Source organism: Dama dama, chromosome 15 (genome assembly GCF_033118175.1).
Source record: "Dama dama isolate Ldn47 chromosome 15, ASM3311817v1, whole genome shotgun sequence".
NCBI lineage: Eukaryota > Metazoa > Chordata > Mammalia > Artiodactyla > Cervidae > Dama > Dama dama.
This window is the reverse complement of record NC_083695.1, coordinates 85531888-85554211: the sequence shown is the minus strand read 5'-3', so window position 1 is coordinate 85554211 and position 22324 is coordinate 85531888. Positions and strand designations below refer to the sequence as shown.

Genomic DNA, 22324 nt, shown 5'->3' with positions numbered 1-22324 from the left:
GTAGAAGGAAAATGAAAGACTATTACATTAGGGCTTTGCATGCGCTTAATTTTTTTTATACCTTTTTTTTTTTTTTTTTGGCCATGCTGCACAGCATGTGGGATCTTGGTTACCTGACCAGGGATCAAATCTACACCTCCTACATTGGTAGCAAGGAGTCCTAACCGCTGAACTGCCAGGGAAGCCCCTACACGTGCTTAATTATGTTTGATTAAATCCTGCCCTCTTTTCCTGGGAAGAAAAAAGTAAACTTAAGCCTTCTTCGATAAAGGGAAGTAATAGAAACTCTCCTACATATCAATAATGGGAAAGGGAAGAAGAAGACAAAATCCTGGAATAAATATTCTAACTCAGCAGGCTGATCTGTATGGAAGAATGGCCCTAATTAGGAAGGTTTCTGTAGAGAGAGAAATATAACTTCCTACACTTAGAGTAATGGACTTGTGAAAGATGAATTCGTTTAATCTTTTGATGACCTCCAGGTGTCCCAGTGTCTTTTTTCTTTTAAGGGTGTTTCCATGACATATTAATACATTGTTGTGCTGAGTCTAATGAATCAACTTTATAAATGTTTCCTGCATTCCTGTTTATGGAGCCCTAAGTTATATTAGGCTGATAAATTAATACATAATTTTTCTTCTATTACATGATAATGCAGTGTCTCTCTAACTCAGTAGTCTCAGCAGCTGGAAATGGGAAAATAAAATAGATGAGGGTGTCCATCTGTGATACTCCCAAAGGCAAAGAGTTTGTGCTGTGTTTCTGAAGAGTCATAAGTAAGAACACCATACCAGGAAAAGGGGTCTTTGGCCTTGGAAAGAAAGAAACAAAAGCCACCTTGCTTGTACATACCATCGCAGACTCAATTGATGTCTCTGGAATTCTTTCTTTTCTTTCTTTGTTTTTCTCTTACAGGATAGAATATAGATTTTGTTTACTTGTAAGGGATTTTTTTTTTGTACTATAAAAGTAATATGAGTATGTTGAAATAATTTCTTTATAATATTACATCTTGGGTCCTCTACCTATCTGTGCTTAAGACTTTCTAAGTATATTTGAAACAGAGAATATGCCTTTTGTAAGGAATAATATCTGATTTTTAAATCTCATCTCAGAGCAGCCTCTTAAGAAGTATTTCATTAAATTCCTATTTGATAGGCTAATGCTAATAGCATTCCTGTGAGAGAGACAGTGGAATTACCATGAGTGTTGTCTTTGAAAAAACTTTAACAAAACTTTATTTTAGGGATTTGATTTTGTAACATAGGGTATTATGTATTTTGGATTTGAAGGAAGGTGCAGTATTAATTGGGCTTCCCTGGTGGCTCAGACGGTAAAGAATCCACCTGAAGTGCAGGAGACTTGCATTCAGTCCTTAGATTGGGAAGATCCCCTGGAGGAGGGCATGGCAACCCACTCCAATATTCTTGCCTGGAGAATCCCCATGGACAGAGGAGCCTGGCGGGCTACGGTCCATGGGGTCTCAGAGTCGGACACGACTGAGCAAGAGTTTGTGCTGTGTTGCTGAAGAGTTGTGAGTAAGAGCACCGTACCAGGAAAAGGGGACTTTGGCCCTGGAAGGAAAGAAAGAAAGAAACAAAAGCCACCTTGCTGATACATACCATCTCAGGCTGTACACACTGTATTGATTATTGCATTTGAAGTGATTTTATGTCAGTTTTCTTTTCAAAATTGATAGTTTGGATTTAGTAGTTGCTTGTTAGTTAACTCGATATGAAGTCTTCACTGTGATTTTATAAACAACCTGAAAACATCGTTGCTAATTTTTTTTAAGTTTTTTAATAAAATTATTAAAAATAAAATTTTGTGAACATCACAGCCTCAGCAAGAAGTTGATTTAAACTCTCCACGAACTACTACTTTGGAGAGGCAGACATTCTACTGTGTTCCAGTGCCTGGAGAATCTACGTGGGTAAAAGAAATATCCTTTATCTCAACCTTCTTATGTGTTGAATGCTTTCTGATAATTTTCTTAATTGAAGAGACCACAATTCACTTTTTTTTTTTTTTTAAGCTTAGCCTTTTTACCTCAATGAAGGTAGCTGGAAAAAATAATTTTTTTATTCTGGGTTTTTTTTTTTTTTAAATACATTGAGGTCTAGTTGGTTTACAATAGTGTATTAATTTCAGGTACAACATAATGATTCAGAAATTTTGCTAGATTTTACTTCATTCATATTTATTATAAAATATTGCCTGTATTTGTGGTGCTATGCAATATATCCTTGTAGCTTATTTTTTGTATACATCAGCCTTCTTTTAAAAAAACATTTTTATTTTAACCAAGCTACCAAAGTAGTAAGTAGTCTTTTATTAGTCATAGAGGTAGCATAATTTTAGATAGTCTCCAGGTCATGGAAATCTTTCTTTAACCCTTCATTTAACGCCTATGTTAATGCCAACCAAGCTCGAGTCAGTCCTTCAACGTCTTACACTCCCAGCCGTCACAAGAGGAGCTATGAAGACGACGAAGATATGGATCTGCAGCCCAATAAACAGAAAGACCAGCATACGGGTGCCAGACAAGCAGGTAGCGTATGCCATCCCGCTTCCTGGAGACTGTTCTCTCTCAGTGGATTTGTATTCAGAATTCATAGTTCTGTAATGTAGCTGTAGGTTTAGGAGCTGGCAGTGATTTGACAACTTTGCTTTCAGTTTTACCAGAATTATAGACAGTTCTGAGAGTTTTAACAGTGACTCTCTGCTCAGTCTGTGCTTCATAATTGAGCAATTAGGCATCACTTGGAAGTCACTACTCTGCTGTCAGGTGTTAAGGGTCTCAAGTTGGAAGCTAGAAAAGGGCTTTTGTGTTTCTTCATATTTATTTTTTATCTCAGCCTTTAAGTAATATAAAAGCATAGTACTCTACTCTAAAAATGACTTATTTGTATCTGAAAACATTCTTTATTTTTTTTTAAATAATCATGAGATTAACTTACTAAGTTAGTCTTACTAACTTACTAACTTAGTAACTTACTAACTTAGTAAGACTGAGCACATTGGAGGAAAAACGTGAAGTTTTGTTACGCTGGATTACTTATTCCTAACCTTTAGAGCAAATAACCCTTAGAATAGCCACAGTTCTGTTTGTTCTATTTAAGGTAGGTTTGTAGTAATTTATGTATTAAAATATAATTAAAATGCAAGTAATTCTGATTATACAAGGAAACCAAAAGTTAAAATTTTCTAAGAGAATTTAAAAATTGGTATATATCATTATTGATTTGCCAATCACAGTTTTTTTGAGCAGTGAATTCCTTCATATGGTAGGTAGATAAGTTTGTCTTTATTTCTCCTTTTATGTCCTGTCACTTAAAGGCAGAGGAGGTAAAACAAATTAGTTAATTTAATCTGAAGAGTGGGTTGAGAGAACAAATATAGCAATCAATGGTAAACAAAGATTTACTACTGAGTTTCATTTAACCATAGATTATTCTACTTTATAAGTTCATATTACTGTATTTCTTTAAGCTAAGACATATTTTAATATTTTAAAAATTGGAGTGTTTTACACCAAATATATACAAATGTAATAGTATTCTTTCTTTTTCTCTACTCACTCCCAAATGTTTATTAAAATTAATGGTGCATCATAATAATAACCTAAATACATATTAGAATCCAGGACATATGGTAATTCTCTTTCTTAACATTTAAGCTATTGATGCTTCTTTCTATTTCTTGCCCCTTTTGTTTGAATGTCATACTTCAGGGCTTTTGAATACATTTGAGTGCATTAGTTATGTAAAATTTTAACCTTGTTTGTGTCTTCCCTTGTGTTTCAAACAGTAGAGAATCTGCCTGCAATACAGGAGACCTGGGTTCAGTACCTGGGTTGGGAAGATCCCCTGGAGAAGGGAATGGCAACCCACTCCAGTATTATTGCCAGGAGAATTCCACGGACAGAGGAACCTTGAGGGCTACAGTTCATGGGGTCACAAAGAATTGGACACGACTGAGCGACTGACATTTAACCTTGTTTGTTGGTTTCTAGGCAGTCTATCAGACTGTGTGTGTGTACATATATATGTATATATGAAGCTTTTTTGGAGATAAGTATAGATTCACATGCACTTACAAAAAAAAAAATAATACAGAGAGATCCTGTATATCCCTGATGCAGTTTCAAGTGGATCAACATCTTATATAACATCTTGCATAATTATAGTAGAATATCATAACCAGGTAATGGATATTGATATGGTCCATAAACCTTATTCAGAATTCACATTTTTACATGCACCTATTTTTGTGCATTAGTTTCATCACATATGTAGATTCATGTGACCACTGCCAAGTCAGGATACAGAACAGTTCATTACCTGGATCGCTTATGTTGCCCTTTTATAATCACTTCTGCCTCTCTGCCTCCCCCCTTGGCAACGACTAATTTGTTCTTCATCCCTATAATTTTGTCATTTATGAATGTTATATAAATGGAATCATACAGTATATAGACTTTATAGATTAGCTTTTGTCATTCAGCGTAACTTCCTTGAGGTCTGTCCAAGTTGTTGCTTACATCAGTAGCTGCCTCTCTTTCTTGCTGAGCAGTATAGCGTGGTATGGCAAGCTGTATTTTAATTCCAACTAGTTACCAGTCCTAAATTATAACTACTTCAGGGGTGCAGGCTATCTTTAAATGATCTTTGTAGCCCCAACAATTAGTCTGCTTCCTGGTACATAGTGCAAGTTAATAGTTGTTTGGTAAATAAGTTTGTTGCTATGTGGTTTTATTCTGCTTAGTAAGTAGAAATAAATATATTCTATCAAAGTGTTTTTGTTGTCTGTAGACCCATATACTCCTTGGGTCAAAGACGTTAAATAACCCTATTAAATATTAACTTTTAAAGTTACTTCTAGGAGATTTGATGGGGGGGGAGGGCGGGAATCTGTTGCTGTTTTATTGCGGCCGGGGGGGGGGGGGGGGGGGGGATGATCACACTTCCAGATCTTCATCATCTTTGTTCCCTTTGTAGGTCAAAAGGGCTTCTAGTGTGTGTTACTTCCTTTAAAATGGCAACAACTTGAAGTTTGCAAGCTCAGAAACATCATTTCAGTCAAATGCAAAAGGCTGTTTAGGAATGTTCTTTATCTCCAGGAAGCCTTCAAAATGACGATGTGCAATGCTGTCCCTTTGAATTTAGGGAATGTTGGTGGTCTTCAATGGTGTGGCGAGCCAAAACGTTTAGAAACTGAAGCTTCTTCTGGACAACAGCTGAGCTCCCTAAACCTCTCTTCTCCTTTTGATCTGAATTTTCCATTGCCAGGAGAGAAGGGTCCTGCATGCCTCGTGAAGGTAAGAAAGTCTTTGACGGGTCTGATGCTGACAAAGATGTGCTAAGTGTCTCCGAAATTAAAACAGAAAAGTCTTGGCATTTGTATTAGCCAGTTTTCTCTTGCTGCTGTAACAAATCACCACAGATTTATGGGGCTTAAAGTAACAAAATTTATCAGCTTAGAGGCTTTAGGTCAGAAGTCCAATGTGAATCTCACTGGGGATAAAATGAAAGTGGCTGCAAGACTGGTTCCTCTCTGGAGACTCCAGGTGGCAATCTGTCTTCCAGCCTTTTCCAGCTTCTAGAGGCTTGTGACCCCTTCCTCCATCTTGCAGGTCAGCAGTAGTACAGCCAGCCCTCTGACCATTTTTTCATAGTCTCATCTCCCTCTGGCCATAGGTAGGAGGATTTTATAATTTTAAGGACATGAGTAATTAGATCGAGCCCACTCATGCAGTCCAGAGTAATCTCCCCATCTTAAGGTTCTTTAATTTATATAAGTCCCTTTTACATGTCAGGTAACATATTCAAGGATTCCAGTGAGATGTGGATATGTGTATGGCAGGGAGGGGGCATTATTTTATCTACCACAGCATTGTCTTTTTTTGAAAAATGAATATTTCAAATAGAAGTGAAACAGTGTTTAAATTAACATCTATATTCTTCCTGAATCATTTCTAACTTACTAATTTCTGCTTTATTTTCACCATTCTTTCTTTTCATATCAATTAGATTTAAAATAAGGTAGAAGAAGATCTGTTAACAGTTTGTTCCCCTGTCTTGCTCATTCTGGTATTTTAATCGTGAGCAGTGAACAAGTGATACAAGTTTCAGAAACGATCAGTGAGAATTTCCATTCTTAGTTGTTATGGTTTTAAGTTAAATGGTACCTCAGCTATGCAGCATAGGAACCAGAATTAGCGCATTTTTCCTTCTGTGCTTCTCTTAGGTCTCACCAGTAAGAGGCTGTGACAGTTTCTAATGTCCATCTTGATAGACAGCTTTGAAGGTTTGGCTTTTTATTGTGAGAAGCCTCATGGCCATTTGAAGTCTGTGTCAGTCCTAATACTGCATAGTTTGAGGTTAATACTCGGTTTTCCCCTTCTCTCGATGTAGTTAATATATTTTGAGATAATTCATGTTCCTAGTTTTAGTTCATCCCTTGGGAAAAGCTTTTCTCTGAAGTAGTGGGAAAACAGACATTGGTCAGGAGTCCTGTGTTTTAGTTGTTAACTTATTTGCTAGCTAGCAAAATGGCTTCAAGTAAGAACCTTACCTCCCTTGGCCTCCATTTATCAAATAAAGGAGATGCTATAAGGTTCATTTTCTGATTATTATTACTTCAAGGCTAATATCTTATGCTTTTTTGATGTCATTGAGTCCTAACTGTGATTTTGTGTGGCCTCTTGTTAGGTCTATGAAGACTGGGATTGTTTTAAAGTAAACGATGTTCTTGAGTTATATGGCATACTCTCTGTGGATCCTGTGCTAAGTATACTGAATAATGATGAAAGGTGAGTCTATTTTGAAATAATTTCAAACTTTGAGAAAAGTTGGAGGATGATTATATAAAGAACTCCCTTTTCCCTTCATTCAGATTTACAGGTTGTTAACACTTACGCTCCATTTGTTTTGTCATTCATTTGTGCTTTTTTTTATATGCATACATTTTTATACATATGTAGTTTTTGGAAACAATTGAGAGTAAGTTGTGTATGTCATATCCTAAATACTTGCTGTGTCCGTATTTCCTGAGAACAAAGACCCTCATATATAATCAGAGTATAGCTACAAAGTTTGGAAATTTGCCGTGAATACATAGTATGCTAAGCACAGTGCACGCTAAATTTCACTAAGTGTCTCAGTGCTGTTCTTTCTGACAGTCTTTTTCTTGGTCCAGGACCCATAGGATCACTCGTTGCATTAACCTGGAGTGGTTTCCAGCTCTTAGAAGGACACCTTCAGGGCCTTGATACTTTTCTTTTCTTTTTTTTTCCTGTCCTTCCACATATTGACACTTTTCTTGACACTATGAGGAAATTCATTTCTCGTAGTACGGAGGCACCAAGGTTGAGACACCAGCATTTAGTAAGGGCCTGTTTCCTGGTTTGTAGATGGCTGTCTTCTTGCTGTGTCCTCACATGGCAGAGCAGACTTATGAAACTTTTGAAGAGTACAGACCAGTTACTTTGTAGGACGTCTGTCCGTTTGGGTTTATCTGGTGTTTCCTTGTAATTAGAGTCCAGCTATGCATTTTGGGCAGAAAACTACAAAGTGATATATTCTTCTCAGTGCATCACATCTGGAGGTACAATGGCCTCTTATGATCAAGTACTTTTTGATCACTTTGTTACCTTTGGTACACACATGTACATACATATACATTTATCATAATATGACATATGTAGGTAGCCTGAAATCTGTCATGTAACAATTTATGACGAGGAGGAGCATTTTCTCAGAGTACAGGTGGAACTTTCCTCGGCTTGAGTTCTCATTTCATTTTCAGAGATGGATGTTATTTTTATGTGTGTACAGCTGCTGCCTCTGTGAACTGAAGCTCTGTCATCTCTCGGCAGGGACGCCTCTTCGCTGCTGGACCCGATGGAATGCACGGACATGGCTGAGGAACAGAGGGTACACAGTCCTCCTGCCTCCTTAGTGCCAAGAATCCATGTGGTCTTAGCCCAGAAGCTGCAGCACATCAACCCCTTACTGCCTGCTTGCCTTAACAAGGAGGAGAGCAAGACCTGTAAGTGTAAGTGCTGACACCTCGTGACCCAGACACTCACCCGGCATGCGGGAGCTGCATTTTGTGAAGCTGTCGGTCAGATGCTCAGTCATCAGGATAAGTTCCTCCAGCAGTCATCATCGCTTTGCCCATTTTCCTTTGTGTTAATTCTCTTCATTAAAATGAGCTCACCCACCCCCTCACCCCCCCTCGCAAAAGATAGACCCCCTTGTCTTGTCTTGGCAGTTGGCATCACTCACGGGCCAGTATTTGAAGCCCCTGCTAGTTGTCTGCTGACGTGCCGTGCTTCGTCCATAGTTACTTTTTAGCCAGAGAGGCGCGAGAGGACCTGGTGTGTGGGCTGAATCTGGTCACCCTTCTCTCTCCAGTTGTTTCCGGTTTCATGTCCGAATTGTCTCCAGTCAGAGCAGAACTGCTTGGGTTCCTCACTCATGCCCTTCTGGGAGACAGCTTGGCCGCTGAGTACCTTATATTACATCTCATCTCTACAGTGTAAGTGCTATGTTCCTGGGAGTTTGGTGTTTTGTTGAGAGGGACAAAGAAGAGGAAGGTTTCTGAGATAATTTGTTTTGTTTATTAGGCTTCATCACCAGATGGTTATTTGTTCAGTGCAACAGCTGTTACACCTAATCACAGATACTCCTTTTTACAGCTTTTCTCAGGGTCACGTGTAGCATTTTGATTGAATCTCCTTAAATTTAAGAGCTAAAACTAGGTATAGAACCTAGCTGATGAGTGAGATAAGCTGTCCTGTCACCTTTGCAGTCTGTAAGTCCTCTGTTTATACACATCCTGAGGCTGTGTCTGCAAGGCCCATTGGCTGCACGTCTCACTTGTGATGGACGTGAGCCCCTCTTCCTCTCACCTCGCTATAGCTCTTTGTTTTCCAATTTCAAAGTAACGTGTGTACCTTCAGTAAGTTCCAAGAGCATAAAGAAGAAAGCAGAAATTGTCTGTAATCTCACCACTTAGAGATGGTATCAGTTAACAGACTTTGGTAGCTGATGATATCATCTTTTTTTGTTTGCATATGTATACCTCCCTACTTGGGTCTCAGTTCTATTCTGAATAGGTTATTAGCTTGCTTTTATCATTAATAAATATTAAACATTCTCCCATCATAATTCTCCTTGAGCCTGTTAATGGCTGTACAGTATATTTCATTATAGACAGTTGTACTTTTCCCCTAAATGTTAGGCTTTCCTAGTTTTTCTCTGTTTAAATAACTCTGTAGTAAACATGTTTGTCCTAATAAATCTTTCCTAAGGTAGGATTTGAGACAGTAGTACATAATGGTTGAATGCATAGATACTGGAACCAAATTGGCTGTGTTCAAGTCCAGCTCTACCACTTCATGGCTGTATGAACGTGGGCATATTATATAAAATGCCTCAGATTTCTCATCTGTAAAATGAAAATAATATTACCTACCTCAGAGTGTTTGGGAATTAAATGATAAAGTACTTAGAACAGTACTTGGCACATGGTAGAAGAACAATACCAGCACTTAAGTATTGGCTGTTATTTTCATTATTGTTTCTGTTTTTTAAAAAAAGCTGATCAGAGTAATCTGCTTCATTTTTAATGACAGTATCAAGCTAATTTTTCTTTGTTTGCTTTTGATGGAGATCAGGAAATCACCTGAGTGTCTTATTGGTTGATACCTTTTATTTTTTTCTAGATATACAAGAAGAGATGTTCTTCCACTAGGAAAATTTACGGTTAACTTGAGTGGTTGTCCACGGAATAGTACCTTCACGGAACACTTATATCGAATTATTCAACATCTGGTTCCAGCAGTAAGATCAATATAAACACGTGTTAGAAACCTAAGTACACTTTAAAAGTCCATCTAATGGTCTTTCATGCAACCCAAATATTTAACTTTTAGATTTTAATAGATCTCATTAAAGGGAAACAAAGCCTGCCCGGTTTCATAATTTACAATGTACTTACCTCTAAACATTTCACTTTTCCTTTGTTGCCTTAGCATGAATTTCTTTGAATAACAGTTAATACAACTGTAGTAATTCCTTTAACATTGTACTCTCCTTTGATGCCAGTTCGTTTGTACAATTTGGTATCCTTTGTATGCTTTAAAATTTTAAATGTCAATTAACTGTAAATTGTAGGAGTATAATTCTTTTTAGTTGAGGAAACAACTTTATCTCTGCTGCCCAAGTTTAATTCCTGTTTGAAAGTCAAGCTAAACTTTATTTGCCACGGCATCTGGAATGAAGTGTTTGTATGGTGGTAGGATCTTAGGGGAATAGCTTCTGATTAGTTGTGTGCCTGGCAATGCTGATCACACCTTACTTTGGAAATTTCAGAGACTGAAGTAGATCATTCATTTAACCAGTGTTTATTCAGTGTCTTCTGGGCCCTTAAGAAACACAGCAATAGACCAAATAGACCAGCATTCCTCACTCTCCTTGACTTACTTTACACTTAAAAAATCATTGAGGACTCAAAAAGATATTGTTTGTGTGGATTGTTTGTATCCTCAGTTTACCATGTTAGAAATTAAAAACATACTAAGATAGTCATTGAAAACAAATCAATTATATATGAACATAAGTAAAATGTTTTTGTGAAAATAGCTGTTTTTCCCAAACAAAAAAAAGTATCAGTGATAAAAGTGACATTGTTTTAAATTTCTGCCAGTCTCTGTAGTGTCTGGGTTAATGGACAGCTGCATTGGTGTATCTGTTTCTACATTCAGTCTATTGTAACATGATGTTTTGACTGAAATATACGAAGGAAAGCTGGCCTCACACAGATGAAAAGTAGTTGGCAAAGGAAGGACTGTTTTAACAGCCTTTTCAGATAACTGTAGATGTTCTTTTTGGATATTCTGATACTGAATGAAAACTGTCCATGTGGTATTTTCTTCAAAAAGAGTTGGAAGTGTGAAATCTGAGATCTGATCAGTGAGCGGTATTTTCTTCAAAAAGAGTTGGGAGTGTGAAATCTGAGATCTGATCAGTGAGCTTATGCCTTGCTGTCGTAAATTCGTTAATCTCTCTTGCACACTGAATGGATCTTTTATCCGGGATTTTGACTTCATGGGACCCCATAAACGGGTCTTAGCAAGCTTCTGGCGATATCTTTTTTTTTAAACCTCTAGGTATTTGAGATACATATACCAATATATATCTCAGTTGTCTATGATTTGCTTCTGGTTCACTAGTAAAATAAAAATTATTCTCCAGGAATACTGAACAGGACATTTGAGAATAAAGTAGCTTATAGAATCGGAGAAATTCTTCCTTAGGATGTAGAAATTTTTGTTTCTGAGCGCTCCAGAAACCATGAGCCTACTCCCTTAGAAACTGCGTAAGATCTTTCTTTCCATATAAAAGGTAGTGTTTAACTCCAAATACATATTTTCTTAAAAGAGGGAAACTCACTGATAGAAAACGTCTCTTTGCAGTCTTTCCGTCTGCAGATGACCATCGAGAACATGAACCACCTGAAGTTCATTCCCCACAAAGACTACGCAGCCAATCGCCTGGTCAGCGGGCTCCTGCAGCTGCCCAGCAACACTTCGCTTGTAATTGACGAGACTCTCCTGGAGCAGGGGCAGCTGGACACACCAGGTGTGTGCACGGGCGCTTCCCCACCGTGTCTAGGTCCCAGCAAGGCCAGGCTGGGTAATGGTTTTCTAAAAATATAACTGTGAACAAGGGCAGATTCACACTTCACAGATACTTGAGATAAAGGCTTGCTCTGTGAATTTAGTTAAAGCTTATATGGTAAACAAAAAAGTTGTGTACATCAGCTATGTTTTATGATGGTATGAACATTGTACCATGATACAAGGAAGTAACATAGCTTTTTAAAGGCTGCAAGGGTGCCTTTAGTCCTATATTATCTCAAAAGAAAAGTTGTAGAAGTAACATTTATTAGTAGAACTAATAAAACATTTTTCCACCAACCAATGTGATTAAACATTTTTTCCAAATAGTCAAAATATTTAGTAGATCAAATGGCTTGAACTAAATGTTATGGAACATGTTATGAAATTATAAGAAAGCAGATTGCTTTACCTGTGCTCAAATGAGAATGCAGAAGACACTTTGCTAGTCATCAGTTCAAGAGGTAAACGTAGAAAAAGCAGTGTTAGACTGGGTAGAATTAAGGCAAAAATGAGTATAAATCAATAACCTCATCTCTGTATAAAAATCATTTTGGTCCTGCCAGATTATTTTAGCCCTGTGAACACATCACATATAAAGTAATCTTATTGGGAATTATTTTATGTCTAAATGCACACCAGATGCTTGATGATAAATTTGGGTGGGTGGGTGGGGAATCTTGGCTCCAAAAATATGTTTTATCTGTCTCGACAAATATTGTCTGTGAACCCTCTTAGTTAATGGTCATTTAGAAAATTGGACAGTGCCTCTCATACTTTTTTAAAGCAGTAGAAATCTCCTGTCTTATTATCAATGTCAGCAAAACTAAGTAATTAAAATCAAGCGACTGAAAAATTATTTTCTTGCTTTTGTAGGTGTTCATAATGTGACTGCCCTGAGCAACCTAATAACTTGGCAGAAGGTGGATTATGACTTCAGCTACCACCAGATGGAATTTCCCTGCAACATTAATGTTTTTATTACTTCAGAGGGGAGATCGCTCCTGCCGGTACGAAGGGTCACTTTGAAATGGAGGGCAGTTACTGCAAAGAGATCTGGACTTTAGCTTTGTTTCTTGGCACTGCTTATTATTAATAAGCTAAACTTGTTTCAAAATTGTGGCTGCTGATTATTAATGAGGAAATTGAATATTTTGGTTCTCTGGGGTAAACACCTCGTATCTAGAAAGAAAATCACAAGGCAAGGAGAGAAAGCTGTTGGCAGCAGAAACCCCCACATGTGGGCAGAGAAAGCAGAAGCTGTCTGTAAATTGCCTGATTAACATACAGACCTTGGTTCTTGTTGCCTCTGTTCCACTGTTTTCTGCCAATCTCTCGTGAGAAATATTTGAGAGTTCCATTTAGAATGTTGCTAATCAGCCTGGTAGTTACTTCAGCACTTCATGGAAGAGCACTTTTACTTTTGAGTCTTTTTATGATGAGAAATTATGCCCAGTTGCTTGAAAGACATCTAGCAGCTCTATATAATGTGCTCACCCGTGATGTATGAGGAACTGCCTGTGAATGAGAACAAGGTGGCCCAGTGGTGAGTTTCTGTGGTGAAAGTGTGATTTGCTTTATGTGGTGTCTAGAAATACAGTTCAGTAAGATACAGAGAACATAGTCCATGACGAAGGAAACATCTAAAACATTTTAAGTAGCCACTTTGTACAGATGCGCTCTCTATATGCTTACTGATACCACTGAGGAAACAAAAGTAACCAAGAAAAGGCTAGCTTTGGTAATTATTGCTGGGTAGTTACAGTGCACATAAATTAATATTAAAAAGTGACATCCCCCTAATAATAAATCATATTTCCTATTTCCCTCAGGGATCTGATAGAGCTGAAGCATCCCCTGAAAATTTAGATTAATTTAGGAACTTGGAAAATACTGTGTGCTGTTTCTCTTTTTAGGCAGACTGCCAGATCCACTTACAGCCACAGCTAATGCCACCAAACATGGAGGAGTACATGAACAGCCTTCTCTCAGCAGTGCTGCCCTCTGTCCTGAATAAATTCCGCATCTACCTGACCCTTTTGAGGTTCCTGGATTATAGCATCTCTGATGAAATAACCAAGGTGTGTTTGGGTTAAAACAAAGGATTTCTCTGTCTTAATTGGAATAATCAATTTACATTTACTGTAATTACCGATAAGGTAATTTTGCTATTTGTTTTCTGTGTCATAATGCCTTTTGTTCCTCTGTACTGTCTTTTGTTTGAAATAGATATTACTAGTGTACAACTTTAATTTTGTCTTCTATGATATAAATTTTTTTTCGTTAGTAGTTGCCTTGGGAGCTATTAACATCTTAATTATGATAATCGGGGATTAATTTAGGATTAATGCCAGTTTACTTATAATAGTATGCAAAAGCTTTAATCCTTCATAATTCCATTCCTTCCTTTGTGCTTTATTATCATTCAGATTACCTCTTTATATTGTATGTCTGTCAACACATTTATAATTATTGCTTTATGCAGTTGTCTTTATAAAGACATTTATACTACCTTTTGTATTTACCTGTGTGGATACCCTTACCAGTGATCTTCACATGGATTCGAGTTACTTTCACTTCAACCTGGAGAATTTGGATATTTCTCAGGGTTTTTCTGTAAGGGAGATATGCTTGTGACAAATTCTGAGTTTTTGCTTATCTGGGAATGTTTTAATTTCTCCTTAATTTTTGAAAGTCAACTTAAATATGCTGGGTGTGGAATTGTTAGTTCATAGGCTTGTTCTTTCAGCACTTTGAGTAATTCCTCCAGCTGCCTTTTGGACTTTGTGATAAGAAGTCAGTTTCCAGTGAGAGGATTCTTTGTACATTACTGAGTCATTTTTCTCTTGTCGTTTGAAGATTCTCTCTGGCTTTTGACCGTTGAGCTGTGATGTGTCTAGATGTGGATCTCTGAGTTTATCTTACTTGCAGTTTATTGAGTTTTTTGGATATGCAGATTAATGCACATTTTGAGGAAGTTTTCAAGACATTTGGTAAAAATTTGACCATTATTTAAGTTTCTTCCTTCCCCTTTCTCCCTCCTCCCTGGCATTTCCAGGTATGTATGTGGTACACCCGATGCGTCCCACAGGTCTTTGAGACTCTGTTCAGATAATCTTGGTCATCCTGTCTACAGATACTCTGAATCTTCTGCCAGTTAAATTCTGCTGTTGAGCCTTTCAAGTGAATTTTTAATTTAAGGTGTATTTTTCAACTTCAGAATCTGTTTGCTTTTTAAATAATTTCTCTTTATTGATATCTTCTATTTGATATTCTCATGCCTTCAGTTCTTTATTCCTGGCTCCCTTTAGTTCTTTGAATATATTTAAAATAGCTGATTTAAGGTCTTCGTGTAGTAACTCCAATGTTTCGGTTTCCTCAAGACTTTCCCACGAAGCGGGCCAGGCATTCTTGTTTCTTTGTATGTCTTCCAGTTTTTGTGTTGAAAGCCTGGTGCTTTAAATAATATAATCTGGCACCTCTGCTCTGGCAGATTCTCCCCTGCCTTAGGGTTTGTCATTGTTGTTTGTTGTTTAGTGACTTTTCTGAATTGATTTCTAAAAGTCTGTATTCTTAGTTGTATGTGGGCACAGAAGTCTCCCTCGGTTAGTTCAGTGGTCAGTGATTGGAGAGAAATTTAATTTCCTTAGATGCCTGCAAGCAGTCTCCCAGTATAAGCCAAAGGCCTCTGTGTCCATGGTGGGGCAAATCTTCAGCACTCAGCCATGCAGTTTACAGCTCTGCCCTAGCCTTTGCGTTCTGCTTGCACAGAACCTCAAGGCTGTTGAGGAAAGAGCTTATGGCCTGCCTTCTCAGGCTCATCTCCTGAGCACATGCACAGCCCTGTCACGTGTATGGCCTTGTAAATTCCTGGTGGTCAGGGGATGGATATACGGACATTTCATGCCTCAATTTTCTTTTTGATGGTTTTGGTTAGCCTGCTGTTTGCCCCATCTACTATCCAGTGTCTGGGGCAGCTGAGGTGGTTGATAACTGCTTCTGATTGTTTCTGCTAAACACTCAGTGGGGGGTGGGGTGGGGTGCAGGGAGACAAGCTGTTCACACTGAACAAGCTCCCAGTCAGGTAAAGACAGCAAGACAGTAAGGCAATCATTCTTCAATTAAAAAAAAAAAAAAGACAGCCTTGCGAATGTGTTCTTCCTAGGAACCACCAGTCAAGACAGTCAAGTAAAGACAGCAAGACAGTAAGGCAATCATTCTTCAATTTAAAAAAAAAAAAAGACAGCCTTGCGAATGTGTTCTTTCTAGGAACCACCAGTCAAGACAGTCAAGTAAAGACAGCAAGACAGTAAGGCAATCATTCTTCAATTAAAAAAAAAAAAAAAAGACAGCCTTGCGAATGTGTTCTTTCTAGGAACCACCAGTCAAGACAGTCAAGTAAAGACAGCAAGACAGTAAGGCAATCATTCTTCAATTAAAAAAAAAAAAAGACAGCCTTGCGAATGTGTTCTTCCTAGGAACCACCAGGCAGTCAGGTAATGACAGTTCTCTGGGAATGGTGCTTTGACAGAGCGCCAGCCACACCAGCCTCTCCAGTGGTTGCCAGACTTTTCACGGCTGCTTGGAGATGGGGAAGGGAATAGGGCAAATTTAAATGCCTCAAAGCACAATGTTCTTTGGTCTTTCTCTGAGAAAATGCTCCCCAGTTTGTTTCAGGGATCTGGTTAATTTCTAGTATTGAAGGAGCTGGTTGTCATTATTTTTGCCGACGTTCTTGTTCTCTTCAATGGTGGGGGAGTTTTCAGAGGTTCTGACTTGGCCAGTTTTTCTGACATCTCTCTTCCCTGTATTTAAAGGCATCATGTTTTGCTATGCAAATTGCTGGCTTGTATCTGTCTGTCTGACCTTCTCAAATGAGTCTTGAGTTTTGTTATTTTGTTTCCAGTACTCTCCTCAGTGGTATAATTTAGGTGTAAAGTTGGTTTTTGGTCCTTTTACCCATACTGTCTCATTTGTCCAAGGTGCAGGGCTGACCTTATTTTCACATCGGGCAAGGACCATCTTACTTTAGCTTGGTAAAGAATCTTTTTCCCAAAAAAAAAAAAAGAGTCCTTTTCCCTACAAAATGCAAATATCATTTCCTCACAAGGAATAACTTCAAAGTTCATTTACTGTTTTGATAAAGGCAGTTGAAGATGACTTTGTGGAGATGCGCAAGAATGATCCTCAGAGCATCACTGCTGACGATCTCCACCAGTTACTCATCGTAGCTCGGTGAGTCAGCCCCTGTCCACTGTTGCCTTTTCAGCGACTTGTGGCTAATTCTCCTTATTTAGGATAAACTGAGGCAGACTTATAAAAATGGAAATGAACTGTTCCCTTCTAAAAACCCCTTTGTGAAATGGCTCACGGAGGGGGAATTACATTTGGCCAGAGATCACTTCAGTGGACAAGGCATGCTCCTTGTTCTCCACTCAAAGGGAAGAAAGTGAAAGTATTAGCCACGCAGTTGTGTCTGACTCTTTGCAACCCCGTGGACTGTAGCCTGCCAGGCTGCCCTATCCATGGAATTCTCCGGTCAAGAATACCGGAGTGGGTAGCCATTCTCTTCTCCAGAGGATCTTCCTGACCCAGGGATCGAACCCTAGTCTCCTGCATTGTGGGCAGATTCTTTACCATCTGAGCCACCAGGGAAGCCCCACTCAAAGAGGGGCTCACCCTCCCAATCTGACTCTGAAAGGATTCCTCTGCAGAAGTCTTAACTTGGCTGTTGAGTTGGGTAGCTAACAGATGGTCTTGTCTCCCACATTTTTAAAGGCCTTATTCTAGGTCTAGAGTCTAATTTGTTTCCATATTTCAAACCAGGTTTCTGTCTCTCAGTGCTGGTCAGACTACGCTGTCAAGAGAACGATGGCTAAGAGCCAAGCAGCTGGAGTCTTTAAGAAGAGCCAGGCTTCAACAGCAGAAATGTGTCAACGGAAATGAACTTTAAAGGTCTGACACCTATTAAAGAGTAATGGGCAAATTGTAGCCACATTATTGTAAAATTCAAATACCATTTATATCACATTGTTTTGTAGATAATTTGTATCAAAGAAACCGATGACTTTTCCTGAAATCATGCCTGGTAACATCTAAAGTTTATATAATATTCAGTAAGGGCTTTTACCTTACTGATTTTATGGAGCTTTTGAATTTTGTTTTATAATTATATAAATTAGTAACAATGTATAAAAATGTATTTGATATTAAAAGTTTAATATTGATGATGTTGCTGATATACATTTCCTTAGTTTCCTTGGCTTCAGCTAAGTCATAGGCCAGACTCTGTTGAAATAAGAAATGTGAACATCATTTGAAGAAAACTGTTGCAATTCCAAAGTCAAAGGAATTGTTCACTTCAGATTTTTGTCTCTCCAATGAACAGTGGATCTGAATATGTATAGTGGTCCAAGTTTGGGGAATGGAGCATACTTGCCATTAATTCACATATGTAGTATCATTTCCCAGACATTTGACCACACTTTTTTTCCATTTATTTAATAGTTAACAACATGCAAAGCAAGTCTTTAAATGGCAGTGGTTCCCGGACTTTTGGGTTTCATGGACTAGTAACATTTCCAAAAATTGTGGGGGATTGAGAGTTGCCAATTTATTTTGCCAAGTAATCTGAAAGAAGTCACTGTATTATCACCTTTTTTTCCCTATAAAAGAGCAGTCTCAGAACAAGAGAGAGTCCTTTAAATGGAATAAATGTAGCTTTTTTGGAAGGGAAAAAAACCCACTATAATTGTCCTTATTTTTCTCATTTCACTCCAGTGCATTTGGGAACCACTGTTTATGGCACTCACTTAAAGGGAATGCTGCCTGCCCTGTGAAGTTGTTTTGCCCAAAGAGGAAGAGAACAAAATAATTTAACTTTTTAAAAAATGCCTTCTTCAGAAAAAAATGGGTTTTTATTCTTTTCCTAATAAATGTCATTTAGTTGCTTTGATGATTACCTTGCATTTTGAACTTCTTACATGTTTATCCATTAGTTCCAGATGTATTAGATCAACTAACATTATCTGCTAGTCCAAGAATGCCCTGATAAAATTGTATGTAGGTAGGTTATCACCAAATTACAGTTTTAACAAATTTTTAAAGGAACAAAAATATTATCCATAGCTAAAGCAAATTGATACAACACAGTAGTGTAATTGTGGCATCCAGAATCTTTGGAAAGGTTAGAACGTTACTTTTTTAAGCTACCACTGGTTACATATAAAAATTAGTTTCTTTAGTCAGTAACATAGAAACATTAGAGATCAGTTAAATGATTACTTAAATTTGGCATCCCCCTGGTCCGAGGCCTAAACTAAGAAAACAGGGTCAGCCTTGAAAATGGAGCAATCTACTATGCCTCATGAACTGAAGTGGAAATTACTAGTTCTTTAACTTTTCCTAAACTCAAATCTATTTTTATAAACTAATGTAAATAACCTGTTTATACTTAGAATTCTAATTGGTTTTCATTTTTATAACTGGTAGACTAGACTTTCCTTAAACTTTTAGGAATAAAGGCTCAGCTGGACTTGTGAGAATAAACTTCAACAGAGTAGATTAGTCACCTTGTGTTTACTGTGCCAATGTGGACTGTAATTTACCAAAGAGAAGTGCATCATTTGCCTGGTCTTACAGAAAAGTTCCCCTGAGAGGAAAACCCTCTTTCAAATAAATAAAATTACCAAATTACTAGTACTTTGGGCTGTTTTTCATGAATTATGAGACTCACCCCATGTGATCTTCTGTGTGGAAAATCATTACCAGAGATAAACTTCAGTATGAGAGGATACAGCATGGTGTCCCCCCCACCCGGAGGGCCCACTCAGGTAAGAGATTGGTACTCCGGGCTTCAGAAGTCCTTTTCTCCATGGGGACAATTTGTTGATCTAATGAAGTATTAACCTGATTTGAAACACATGGAAACTGACTAGGCATCTATATTACCCTGACTGGATTTAAACATCACCTCCTTAATTTTAGTTTTCAAAAACCTCTGTGGAATTAATTTCCTTGGAGCTTAAAATACATTTTTATCACCTGACCTTGACTTTATTTTCTCTCATGTTGTAAGACACCTTAATAGTTTTAAGACAAGACAGTAAGAGACTTCATGTTCAGTTTTGATGTTTAGCTTTTTAAAATCATAACACTTTAAGAATGAAGTATTTGGAAAGGCTGGGACAAAGAGTTTGTTATAGCTAACTTAGTAACCTTTGCTTCTGAATTCTTCAGTCTGACTTCTATCAAACCCTTATCTTCAAAATGTTATTCAAGGAATTCTCATACACATTGTCTTAATGATATTTTATTTTAAATAGTCACAACATCTGACACTTCAAAAAAAGATACCACTAATAAATAACAAAAGTGGAAATACTTATCAAAGTTAAAACAGACATAATGTTTAGCTGAGAGTCAATCACTTCAACAGAGTAAGGCTGTAAAGATACCAGACAAACCAATACTTGTTTGGAATAAGATGTGCAACTTTCTTACTGTATGGGCTTACAGACAAGGCCCTGGTTCCACATGGTCAACGTTACAGTCGTGCTTCAGGCTAAAATTTCCAGTAGTTTTGAGAGCCTATACAAGATGTTATAGACTGCACCTTGCAAAAAGTTACAACTTGAAAACTTCTTTCAAGCTTTACTAGTATCCAATGTGTATATTTTTAGCATTTCTGAAGAGAGAACAAAATTAATAGGTGCTGGTATTCACATCTGATATCTCAGGTTTCATGGCAGACAGGTCTTAAATGCTCTTAGACTTTGGGGTGTACAAGGTAGGAATATTTTAAATTTACTTAAGTAGAATGTGGGGGAAATTAGGATCAAACGGGCATACATTCCTTGACTCCAATGCCATTAGCCCTAACTCTGTAGGGAATGGTTAAGTCATCAAAAATTAAACCAATAGTTTTTACATTAAAATGCTTCTCCATACTAGTAACACTTAAGAGTCACTAAGAATTTACCTTGTAGCGGTTAACACACAGAAATGAGCTGACAGAACAGTAACACTTATGAACAATGCTACTCATCTAAAAGGATCCATGTCCACCCTTTGAGTCTACTTCATACATTCTACCCACCCACCCCACTTCAAAAGGTTTCATATTATGATGTCCCAAAGTCATCTATTCCTGAATTACTTGTGAAGAAACAAACTGCTCTGTAGTGTATAAGCTACTTAGGTCCTATTCTAGGATGATGCGCTTCCACTATCCTAGCTCTCAAATTTGGAAATCTGTTCAGGTTCAGTCTTTTAAAACCTTTCCAAACTAACATAATTAGAATTTGTGATCCCTAGATTCATATATAGTACACGCTCTGTGACACCTCTTTTTTTGAGGGGGTTAAATAAAAGCCACAGGATTCTGTGTGACTAAAAACTAAATCTGAATTATTCGTGTCTGGCATTGTGTAAACATATTTTTAAGTTCATTTTGCTGGACTTCATTAACTACTTCAGGATCTGCAGGGCTCTTCTGAACCTTTGCCACTGCAAAGTTTATCCCCTGGGTTAACCCAGCCTGCGTAATGTTAGCAACCTGGACCATAGAACTCCGAATCTTTGCAAAAGGAGAGACTGCTCTGCTGCTACAGCTCTCTGAAGGAGAAGGAGTTACATGAAGCCCTCTCTCAAGTTCAAGCATGCCAGATTCAGAGCCGGGGGTCTTTTGAGATACAACTGAATGCACTGCTTCAACTGACAAAAACTGTGGGCCTGCTGCAGAAAAAGACACATCTAATTGAGAAGGTCGAGAAGGTAGTTGTTCCGTCGATTCAAACGGAGTTTCTTCACTAGAAACTTGATTGGTCATTTGATTTCCTTCCTCACTAGCTTGCTGAGAAACAGAGCTGGTTTCAGACGGCTGGGTCATTTTGTTTTGTGCATCTTGAACGAATCTGTGGCAGTAAATATCCACAGGCTTGGCAAAGCCAGTCAATGTGTGTATGTTGTCAGCAGAAGGACTTTTCTTCAAAGAAGACTCGTGGCCTTTTCCAAGCCCATTGTCATGAGCAATAGTAACCTCTGAAGGAACATGAATACTGATATCAGTGCTGCTAACAGACTGGGATCGACTGCCTAATCGAGGTGCTGAAGCAATAATACCACAACTAGGAAGAACATAGTCTATTGGCCCTACATTCTCTAAAGAGTTAGTTAGCTGCCTGTCTTCATCAGACTTGGAATTTGTAAGGAATTCATCAGAGTGATATGAGTCATTATCTGAAGACATTTCCCCTTCTGACTCTGCCTGGGCTTTATTATCCATCACACTTGTGTTTTCCATGGTTTCAAGACTACTATCTGATTTCCAAAGATTTACTTTTAAGTTTGGTTTTAGAAAGTTAACTTTCATTTCAGGTTTTGTGAAGTTTCCTAGCTTTCGTAGATTGCCAATGTTTACATTGGATTTGGTCTGTTTCACTTTTTGATTTAGAGATGAAAATTTGCTCATTAAAAATTTTTTTCCCTGGGCCAAAGAGCCTTGGTTTTGAGATCTGATGCCAATGATGTCTTCATGAGGTTTACTGCTCTTCCTACAGATTAGAAAAGAAAAAAGTTAATTTCCCATGGAATCCAATATGGCAGTTCCAATTATTAATGTAAGTGAAAACGCAA

General features: G+C 37.9%; 2 protein-coding genes across 4 annotated transcripts in view; one reads left to right on the top strand and one right to left on the bottom strand.

Moving 5' to 3' along the window:
• Nucleotides 1–19384, top strand: part of MCMBP (minichromosome maintenance complex binding protein) — a 35682-nt gene extending 16298 nt beyond the window's left edge. Inside the window, exons 5-16 of one of the 2 annotated variants that reach the window (XM_061162783.1) lie at nt 1841–1942; nt 2407–2551; nt 5169–5320; nt 6714–6814; nt 7880–8052; nt 8421–8544; nt 9734–9851; nt 11486–11651; nt 12566–12699; nt 13606–13770; nt 16836–16924; nt 17516–19384. In XM_061162783.1, the coding sequence (XP_061018766.1) occupies nt 1841–1942; nt 2407–2551; nt 5169–5320; nt 6714–6814; nt 7880–8052; nt 8421–8544; nt 9734–9851; nt 11486–11651; nt 12566–12699; nt 13606–13770; nt 16836–16924; nt 17516–17642 (1596 nt within the window). In that variant the 3' untranslated portion in view covers nt 17643–19384. Of the gene's footprint in view, nt 1–1840; nt 1943–2406; nt 2552–5168; nt 5321–6713; nt 6815–7879; nt 8059–8420; nt 8545–9733; nt 9852–11485; nt 11652–12565; nt 12700–13605; nt 13771–16835; nt 16925–17515 lie in introns of both variants that reach the window. The other variant, XM_061162782.1, reaches the window with a different exon arrangement.
• A 600-nt stretch (nt 19385–19984) lies between these two features.
• INPP5F (inositol polyphosphate-5-phosphatase F) overlaps nt 19985–22324 on the bottom strand; it is an 88338-nt gene continuing 85998 nt past the window's right edge. For both annotated transcript variants that reach the window (XM_061162777.1, XM_061162778.1), the window contains exon 20: nt 19985–22242. In XM_061162777.1, coding sequence (XP_061018760.1) covers nt 21087–22242 — 1156 coding nt within the window. In that variant the 3' untranslated portion in view covers nt 19985–21086. The remainder of the gene's footprint in view (nt 22243–22324) is intronic.